Source organism: Cetorhinus maximus, chromosome 21, assembly GCF_964194155.1.
Source record: "Cetorhinus maximus chromosome 21, sCetMax3.hap1.1, whole genome shotgun sequence".
Taxonomy (NCBI): domain Eukaryota; kingdom Metazoa; phylum Chordata; class Chondrichthyes; order Lamniformes; family Cetorhinidae; genus Cetorhinus; species Cetorhinus maximus.
Window position 1 is genome coordinate 18942304 of NC_135899.1, and position 10372 is coordinate 18952675.

Below are 10372 nucleotides of genomic sequence, written 5' to 3' on the forward strand. Positions count from 1 at the left end.
ATGAGAGGAAACTTGCAAAAAACCTAAAGACAGACAGTAAAAGCTTCTCCACATACATAAAAAAGAGTAGCGATAGTGAGTGTGGGCCCCTTAGAGGGTGAGACTGGGGAATCGATAATGGGAAACCAGGAAATGGCAGATGCATTGAACAAGTATTCTTCATAGTAGAAGGCACAAGAAGCATCCCAAGAATAGTAGGGGAACAAAGGCAAAAAGGAGAGAGGAATTTGAAACAATCAAGATCACTAGAGAAAAAGTAGGAGGAAAATAATGGGACTAAAGGCTGACAAGAAACTTGGACCTGATGACTTGCATAGTTGGGTTTGTGAGGCAGTGACTGCAGAGATAATGGATTCACTGTTTGCAAACTTCCAAAATTCTCTCGTCTCTGGGAAGGTCACAATGGACTGGCAAGCCATGAATGTAACACCACTGTTCAAGAAAGGAGGGAGACAGAAATCAGTGAACTATAGGCTAGTTAATCTAATATCTGTCATTGGGAAAATGCAGGAAACCATTATTTAAAAGTTAGTAGCAGGATATTTAGAAATCATTACATTATTAGGCAGAGTCAACATAGTTTTGTGAAAGGGAAATCATGTTTGACAAATTTATTAGAGCACTTTAATGATGCAACAAGCAGGATGGATAATTGGGAACCAGTAGATGTAGTGTATTTTGATTTCCAAATGGCATTAGATAAAGTATCAATAAAAATTTACTGCAGAAGATAAGTGTTAGGGATGATACAATCGCATTGATAGAGGATTGGATAATGAGCAGGTACAGAGATTCAGGATGAATGGTTCATTTTCAATTTGGCAAACTGTAACTGGTGGAGTGCCCCTAGAATCAATGCTTGGGCCTCAACTAATTACAGTTTATAGACAAGACATATCAAAAGGACTGACTATATTTCAGCCAAATTTGCTGATGATGCAATAGGTAGGAATGCTAGTTGTGATGATGGATCAAAATTGTCTGCAAAGGAATATGGAAAGATGAAATAAGTGGGAAAAATTGGCAGCTGGAGTATAATGTGGGAAAATGTAAGGTAGTCCACTTTGTCAGTAAGAAGTAAAAAATAGAATATTATTTAAATGGAGAGAAGTTGCAGAACGCTGGAGTACAGGGGTATCTTATATATTAATTACAAAGGTGAGCACAAAAACAGAAGTATTAGGAGCAGGAGTAAGCCATTCAATAAGATTGTGGTTGATCTAATTGTGGCATCAGCTCCACTTTCCTTCTACCTCCCCATGCAGGTACAGAAAGTAATTAGGAAGCAAATGGAATGTAGGCCTTAATTGAAAGGGAGATGGAGTCTAATAGTGGGGAACTCTTGATATAGTGGCACAGGTCAATGGTGAGAGTAACAGTACAGTTTGGGTGTCGGTTAACTCAGCTGGCTGGACGGCTGGTTTGTGATGCAGACTGATGCAACAGTACAATTCCTGTACTGGCTGAGGTCATCCATGAAGGCCCTGCCTTCTCAACCTCACCCCACACCCGAGGCGTGGTGACCCTGAGGTTAAACTCACCACCAGTCATCTCTCTCTAATGAGAGCACAGCCAATGGTCCTCTGGGACTATGGTGACTTTCACTTCACAGTTTTCGTTAACTTACTTAAGGGAGTTATATTTATGTCTTAGAAGCAGTTCAGGGAAGGTTGGCTAGGCTGATTCCTGGGAGGAAGGAGTTGTCTGATGATGAAAGGTTGAACAGTTTAAGCCTATACTCTTGAAGTTTAGAAAAATGAGAGGTGATCTTATTGAAATATCTGTGATTCTGAGGGAGCTTGATAGGGCAGATAGTGGGAGGATGGTTCCTCTTGTGGGGGTATCTAGAAGCAGTGGATCTAGTTTAAAAATCAGGGGTCTGTCTCCCTTTTAAAATAGAGATGAGAAGGAATTTCTTCTCTTCGAGGGATGTTACTTTTTGGAATTCTGTTCCACAGACTGCAATGGAGACGAGGCTGTTGTATAGACTCAGGGCTGAATTAGACAGATTTTTGAGCGACAGTGGAACTAAGGGCTATAGGGAACAGGAAAAAAGGGCAGTTAAAGCCACAGTTAGATGAGTCATGATCTTATCGAATGGTGGAACAGGTTTAATGGGCCAAATGGCTCCTGCTGCTCCTATTTCTTATGATCTTATGATGATCATACGACCACAACCCCTCACTGGAGGGACATTGGATTTCCTGTTTCCCCCACATCCCTGGAACTTTGGAACCCATTTAGTTCCTTCACAACTTGAATTATAGTTAGGAAAATTAATATAAAAGTTTTACCAGGGTTAATGGAATTGATCATTTCCCTCCAAGCTGTGTACTGTAAAGGTCCTTTGAACTTTCTGAAAGACAGGGCCGCAGCATCTGCTACTGAGAATATCTGATTCTTATCACTAATCCTGTAAATATTAAAGAATTGATAGTATAAATTCATTTCATTTGAGCATTTTAGACATGATTTAAATGGTACACCAACATTCATATCTTTCAGCATTTTTCATATTAGAACAAATGTGATAGAAAGTAAAATTTGTCTCTATAACTGAGTAAAAGATAACTTTGAAATGCAAGGGCAGAGGATGGAAACACTCACGTCCTGCAAAAGGCCCACAGCCTGATAACAAATTAGTTGCCAGTATATCACAAATCACAGGAGAAGGTAAACATTTAGCCTGTCCACTTGCTCTATTACAAACAAAGCCTGTAGAATAAAAGCAAAGGCTGAAAACATGAACCCAACTCTCCAAGACACCTGCGCTCCTCTATTTCTGGCCAATTGAATATCCCTGATTTTAATCGGTCCACCATTGGCAGCTGGACCTTCATATGCCGAGGCCCTGAGCTCTGAAATTCCTTCCCTAAACCTTTCTGCCTCTCTACTTCTCTTTCTTCCTTTAAGATGTTTTAAAACGTCCGTCATCTTTGGTATTAATATCTCCTTGTGGCTTGGTGCCAATATTGCTTTATATCTTAAAACACGTTTCTGCTGTTGCGTTGATATTTTTTTCATTCATTCATGGGATGTGGGCTTCACTGGATAACCCAGCATTTATTGCCCATCCCTAACTGCCCCTTTAGAAGGTGGTCGTGAGCTACCTTCTTGAACCCCTGCAGTCCAAGTTGTCTAGATACACCCATAGTGCTGTAAGGGAGAGCGTTCCAGGAATTTGACCCAGTGACAGTGAAGGAACTATGATATAGTTCCAAGTCAGGATGGTGAGTGGCTTGGAGGGGAGCTTCCAATTAGTGGTGCTCCCACACATCTGCCCGTGTCTTTCTAGATGGTAGCAGTCGTAGATTTGGAAGGTTTTTGGCTAAGGAGGCATGGTGAGTTCCTTCAGTGTATCTAATAGATGGTACGCACTGCTGCCACTGTGCATTGGTGGTGGAGAGAGTTAATGATTGTGGATGGGGTGTCAGTCAAGTGGGCTGAATTGTCCTGGATGATATCAAACTTTTTGAATGTTATTGGAGCCATACTCATCCAGGCAAGTGGAAAGTATTCATCATGCTCTTCACATGTGGCTTGTAGGTGATGGGCAGGCTGCGTTACTCATCGCAGGATTCCTAGCCTCTGACTTGTGCTTGTAACCATTGTATTTATATACCTAGTCCAGTTCAGTTTGTGCTTAATGGTTCAATGGTAACCCTCAGGATGTTGATAGTGGGGGATTCAGTAATGGTGATAGCAAGCAATGGAATATCAAGGGGCGATGGTTAGATTCTCTCATGTTGGCGATAGCCATTGCCTGGCACTTGTGTGGGGAAAATGTTACTTGCCAGTTGTCAGCCCAAGCCTGGATATTGTTTAGGTCTTGCTGAATTTGGACATGGACTGCTTCAGGATCTGAGGAGTCACAAATGGTGCTGAACATCGTTCAATCATCAGAGAACATCCCCACTTCTGACCTTATGATGGAAGGAAGGTCAATGATGAAGCAGTTGATGATGGTTGGGCATAAGACTATGCCCTGAAGAATTCCTGCAGTGATGTCCTGGAACTGAGATAATTGACCTCCAACAACCACGACCATCTTCTTTCGTGATAGTTATGACTCCAAACAGTGAAGAGTTTTCCTCTGAATACTATTGACTCCAGTTTTGCTAGGGTTCCTTGATGCCACACTCGGTCAAATGATGTAATGTTCAGTCACTCTCACCTCACCTCTGGAGTTCAGCTCTACTGTCCATGCTTGAACCAAGACTGTAATGAGGTCAGGAGCTGAGTAACCCTGGGAGAACGCAGACTGAGTGTCAGAGAGAAGGTTATTGCTTAGTAAGTGCCACTTGATAGCAATGTTGAAGACCCCTTCCCTCACTTCACTGATGATCAAGAGTAGACCTACAGGGCAGTGCTGGGCCAGGTTAGATTTGTCCTGCTTTTTGTGTACATGATATACCTGGGCAATTTTCCACATTGCCGAGTACATGCCAGTGTTATAGTTGTCCTGGAACAGCTTGGCTAGGGGTGCAATATGTCCCGGAGCACAAGCCTTTAGTACTATTTCCAGAATATTGTCAAGCCCCATAGCCTTTGCAGTATCCAGTGCCTTCAGCCATTTCTTCATATCATGTGGAGTGAATCAAATTGGCTGAAGACAGGCATCTGTGATGCTGCGGACTTCTGGAGAAGGGCAAGCTGGGTCATCCACTGGGCACATCTGGCTGAAGATGGTTGCAAATACTTCAGACTTAATCTTTTGCACTGATGTGCAGGGCTCCCCATCATTGAGGGTGGGGGTATTTTGGACCCTTCTCCTTACGTTAGTCGATTAATTGTCCACCGCCATGCAACGCTGGATGTAGCAGGACTGCAGAGCTTTGATCTGATCCGTTGGTTGTGGGATCGCTTATCTCTGTCTATTCATTGCTGCTTACGCTATTTGACATGCAAGGAGCTCTGAGTTGTAGCTTCACCATGTTGACACCTTTTTAGGCATGCATGGTGCTGCTCTTGGCATGCCCTCCTGCGCTCTTCATTGAACCAGGGTTAATTCCTTGGCTTGGTGATGATAGTCGAGTGCAGGGTATGCTGAGCCATGAGGTCGCAGAGTGTGGCTGAGTACAAATCTGCTGCTGCTGATGGCCAACAGTGCCTCATGGATGCCCAGTTTTGAATGAGGGTATCCTCAATGTGAAGGCAGGAGTTCATCTCCATAACAACTGTGTGATGGTCACTCCTACTGCTGCAGTCATGGACAGATGCATGTGCGGTAGGCAGATTGTTGAGGATGAGGTCACGTATGTTTTCACCCTCTTGTTGGTTCCCTCACCACCTGCCACATACCCAGTCTAGCAGCTATGGCCTTTGGGATATAGCCAGCTCGGCCAGTAGTTGCGCTTTTAAAAAAAAATCATTCATGAGATGTGGGCATCGCTGTCTAGGCCAACATTTACTGCCCATCACTAATTGCCCTTGAAAAGTTGGTGGTGAGCTGCCTTCTTGAACTTCTGCAGCCCATGTAGTGTGGGTACACCCACAGTGCTGTAAGGGAGGGAGTTGCATTAACGAGTCACTCTTGGTGATGGTCATTGATGTGCCCCATCCAGTGTATATCCTGCACCCTTGCAACTCTCAGTGCTTCCTCCAAGTGGCGTTTAACATGGAGGAGTACTGATTCATCAGCTGAGGAGTGGGTGGGGCGGTTCGCAAATGGGTTGGTACGTGGTCATCAGCAGGATGTTTCCTTGCCCACATTTCACCCGATGCCATGAAACTTCATCGGGTCCCGAGTCGATGTTAAGTACTCCCAAGGCAACTCCCTCCAAACTTTATACCACAGTGCCGCCACCTCTGCTGGGTCTGTCTTGTCGGTGTTAAGGATACAGGTCAAGGTTCTATACTGGAATCAAAATAAAACCCGTTCCCACTTTAACATGTGACTGTCTCGGTTTGGTCAGGAGCCTTGCAGGGACATGGATGGTGTGGCTCTCTCAGGGTCAGTCGGATGGTCACAGCCGCACGAACAGCAGTCTGCAGCCTGCAAGTGAGTACTTCAGGACTGCATGGCATCTTGTAATTTAATACAATCATGTAGACCAGTTATAAGAAATCTAATTTAATATCTGCAATAAAACATGTCATCATAGCAAAAGACTAGAACTTAAACCATAAGCAGAGTTATTGTCGCCCGATGAACGGCACTTTAATGTTGCGATGGTAACTAGAAAAGAAATTCATAACAAAACCTTTGAGTTATTTTACCAAATTGTGCAGAGTTTCAGTAGAGAGCATGTCCTACCTTCTCTTCCGACAAGCTTCCTCCTGAAATAAATGAATCACGAACAGTGAGGAGCATTGTAACAGAATTAGAAACATAGAAAGTTTACGGCACAGAAAGAGGCCAGTCGGCCCATCCTGTCTGCGCCAGATGAAAAACAAGCCACCCAGCCTCATCGCACTTTGCATCATTTGATCCACAGCCCTGCAGGTTACAGCACTTGATGTTACTATCCAGACAGCTTCTAAATGAGTTGAGGGTTTCTGCCTCTACTAATCTTACAAGCAGTGACTTCCAGATCCCACAACCTTCTGGGTGTAATTTTTTTTCCTCATATTCCCTCTTATCTTTCTATGCACTTTAAATCTGTGCCCCCTCGTCACTCACCTCTCTGGTAAGTAAACAAGCCCTTCCCCACCAACTCTATCAGGCCCCTCACAATTCAGTACATCTCAAATCTCCTCACAGCCTCCTCTGTCCCAGGGAGAACAGCCACAGCCTTTCCATTCGTTCCTCATAGCTGCAATTTTATAGTCTTGGTAACATCCTTGTAAATCTCCTCTGTACCCTCTCTAACTCAATTACACCCTTTCTGTCATGAGGTAACCAGAATTGCACACATTTCGTGAGGACATAAACAGGGCAGCTGGTGAAACTCAAAGCATGTTAGATTAAACACGGGAGTGTAAAGTGATGCATTTTGGACGGAAGGTTGTGGAGAGTCAAATAAACTGGAACTCAACATCAGTCCCGCTCACAGACACAGTGACTCTCACACACCGCACCAGACAGACCCACACACTCACAACATGAACTGTAGCTGGATTACAATGGGCGGTCCAGGAGAAAATTAAACTTGGCAACACGGAAATAATCACAAAGCAAGTGTGAAGATCAAGAGGACTCATTCTCTGGAGGTTACAGGTATTCTCGGGAATCTGCAGACAATGTGGAAGCCGATTATTTCGGGGAGACCGCAGAACTGCCACGAAACAGACGGAAATTTGTTTAACTCAGTTTTTATTTATTCAGTAAATTCTATATTTATTCCACAGGTATCAGTTACTTTGTCACTGTGTGAAGTTTCATTGAACTGACCCGCAATATATTCCCTCACCTTTAAAAATATCAACTCGTCCTTTTGCTCCATCTGTTTCTGCAACTTTGAGAGCTTCTCCTCAATAGAATTTAAATTCTCCTCAATCTCTCGAAGGTTTTTCTCCATTATTTCTAGAATCCTCTCCTCTTCTTCCCTGAGATCTCTGAGTAGTCGCTGCTCTTTCTCAGTGAGAATCTGGTGCATTTTAGTGAACTCGGATGTGATGTGGGTCTGCAGACTGCTCGACTGTTCCTACCAAATGAAATGTGAAACATAATTAATGTCCCGCGATAAAGGGAGCAAAACTGACCGAGATCCCAGAAAACCAGAACAGGGAGACCTTACCCTGACTTCGGAAATCTTCCGCTTCTGTTTCTGTTCCGTTTCTCGAACCGCTGATTTCTTCTGTGTGAGAGAATCTAAGGAAGGTTTCAGCTTATCCTGGGATTGGGAGAGAAAATCACAGAATTGAAGTTTTCGACCATGAAAATGTGATAAAACTATCAGCTTAGAAAATATATCCCCTTTTACCTTGTAGATTTCAACAGCTTCTATAATTGGTAGGAAGCCGTGCTCTCTGTGTTCCCGCGAATCTCTACAAATCACACAGATCAATTTCTTGTCAGTTTCACAAAACAGCTTCAGTTCTTCCTGATGTTCCTCACAGTGAAGTTTACTTTTCTTCTCTTTCGGATCCAGCTTTAATTTTCGAGCTTTCTCGGCCAGATTCGCTAAGGCCCGATTTGCCCTGAGGCTTCTTTCCGGAAACTCCTCTCTACATTCCGGGCAGGAGTTTATCTCCTTTTCCCAACACTGGGTGATACAGGAGCAGCAGAAGTTATGTCCACAGTCCAGTGAAACCGGATCAGTGAAGAAATCAAGACAAATGGGACAAATTGCCTCCTCGGTCAAACTCTGGACCTGTTCTCTGGAAGCCATGTTCACACTCAGCACTTCCTGATTCAAACCACTTTCAGTTTCGATGTTGCTGCCGCTCACCCTCAGTTCAGCTTTTTCCCTATAAAGTTCACTGCGATCCTCAGGGAATTATTATTCCATCGTGGTCTATGTCCTTGCAACTTTCACACAGGAGAGTAAAAATAACACGCCTAGTCTAAAGGGGGAAAAGCAAAGTTAAAGCACGGAGGGGAATAATTGAAACCTGTCGAGGGCGGTTTGGGCTCCAATGGATAGTTGACAGTGGAGAGAGGGAGAGGGAGGGAGAGATCGGCGAGATCGAGATTCCATTGCACTTTTCTCCAGTCTGAACTCGCTGCCGATTACAAACCCTCTGGTGAAACAAGGTGTGAGATCCAGATCCTTAAAAGGCGTTCCTGATTGCAGTCGCTCACACTTAGGCAAAAAGTACCATAACTTCAAGAAAGCATTTCGAGTGATAGATACAGAGAATTTAGAGGGTTCGACCTGTCAAGTTACTTTATATTTTCTAAAAGAAAATTTTGCGTTTTAATAGCGCCTTTCGCAGCCGCTGGACGTCCCAGCGCGCTTTGAAACAGAGGAAGTACTTTAGAAGGGGAGTCACTGGTGTCACGTTGGAAAATACATCAGTCAACATGAGAACAAGTCTGAGTTCTGTCCCGAAGCATCTGGAGTGAGACTCGATCCCACCACTTTCTGATTCAGAGCTAAAAAAAATACCAACGAGCCACAGCTGACAGATGGCACTAAAACGAGACTTTTGTTCATCTGTTTCTGGAATGTTCCTTTGCAGGAGTGTGGAGAAATGAAGCCGTGGATTTACTGGCGAGGGCGTCTCCTCCCAGGTAACTCTGTGGCACAGACCCCTTTGCTTCATGGATCCTTCCCAGGGACACCTCAACCGATGCAGGAAAGCTTTAGCCTGACATATTTCCCCCAATATTGGGAAGAATTTCTCCATATGGCGATTGGTCACAATGTGAAACTCGCTGCCACATGATGTGGCTAAGGTCGAGAGCATTAATCCATTGACAAGGAGGCTTGAAATCCAAGATGTTTCTATGCAGAATGTAATTGGAGTTTCTTTGAAAATACTTGAGAAAATAAGATTTAAATTCGGAAATAGAAAAAAAAATATTCAAACTCCGCCTCGGGGATTTTGAGCTCTGTGCATTCATGTCTCAGGCAGTGCTGCCCTCCCAGTCCCTGATAAAGAGGAAGGACATCACAGAGTGTGGGGACAGGGCTGTTGGTCAGGCCAATGGAAAATGGGAGGGGATCAAATGGCATCCAATTGGGAATGAAGAGCTTCCCCCGGCACTCGTGCTACGGCAGCAAGGTAAACAACAGGCTATTGAAGTTTTGAGATACATCAGGATTATAAACAGCGTTAAAATTTGACCGAGGCCATTCAGGAGTGAAATGTTGAAGCAACCTTTCGCCTCCAAGAGTCGGGGAAATGTGGAATTGTCTCTCCTCTAAGGGGGAATATTGGGAATAATGTAATTTTCCAGGGTATCAAAACATACAGAGCTGAGGCGGATAAATGGAGTTGAGGGACATGTCAGTCATATCTAATCGAAAGGTGGAAGGGATTCAGGCGGCTGAACGTTCCAATCCTGTTCCTCTCTCCCTCCGACAGTCTGAGACCTTCCAATGAGATATTCAAGTGGGAGTTTCGGATCCCACGGTAAAGTGGAGCAGGGGAGTTCTCCCGGTGTCCTGGACAACATTCCTCTCTCAACCAACACCACCAAGGACGATTAACCCGTAATTCATCCAATTTCCTTTCTGTAGGGTCGTGCTGGGTGTAATATGACTCATTCATTTCCCTACAAAATGGCGATTATTGCAATTGCGAGAAATGAATTTCAGGTGCAGTCAGTTTCTAGGATGGGTTCAGACTCTATGTGAACGTCTCTTTTATTCATACAAAGTGCAGCACTGCCACCTGCTGACAGAATATCAGTTCCGAAGAAGAGCTTTGGAAACATAGAAAATAAGAGCTGGACAAAAACAGAATTACCTGGAAAAACTCAGCCGGTCTGGCAGCATCGGTGGAGAAGAAATCAGTTAACGTTTCGAGTCCTCACGACCCT

General features: G+C 44.1%; 1 protein-coding gene across 1 annotated transcript in view; it reads right to left on the bottom strand.

The window, feature by feature from the left end:
• The window catches only part of LOC144695532 (uncharacterized), a 91263-nt gene extending 82945 nt beyond the window's left edge, over positions 1–8318 (bottom strand). Inside the window, exons 1-5 of the mRNA XM_078566408.1 lie at positions 7866–8318; positions 7680–7775; positions 7353–7586; positions 6257–6279; positions 2295–2413 (exon numbers count right to left, since the gene is read on the bottom strand). Of these exons, the coding sequence (XP_078422534.1) occupies positions 2295–2413; positions 6257–6279; positions 7353–7586; positions 7680–7775; positions 7866–8273 (880 nt within the window). The 5' untranslated portion in view covers positions 8274–8318. The remainder of the gene's footprint in view (positions 1–2294; positions 2414–6256; positions 6280–7352; positions 7587–7679; positions 7776–7865) is intronic.
• Positions 8319–10372: the final 2054 nt, after the last annotated feature.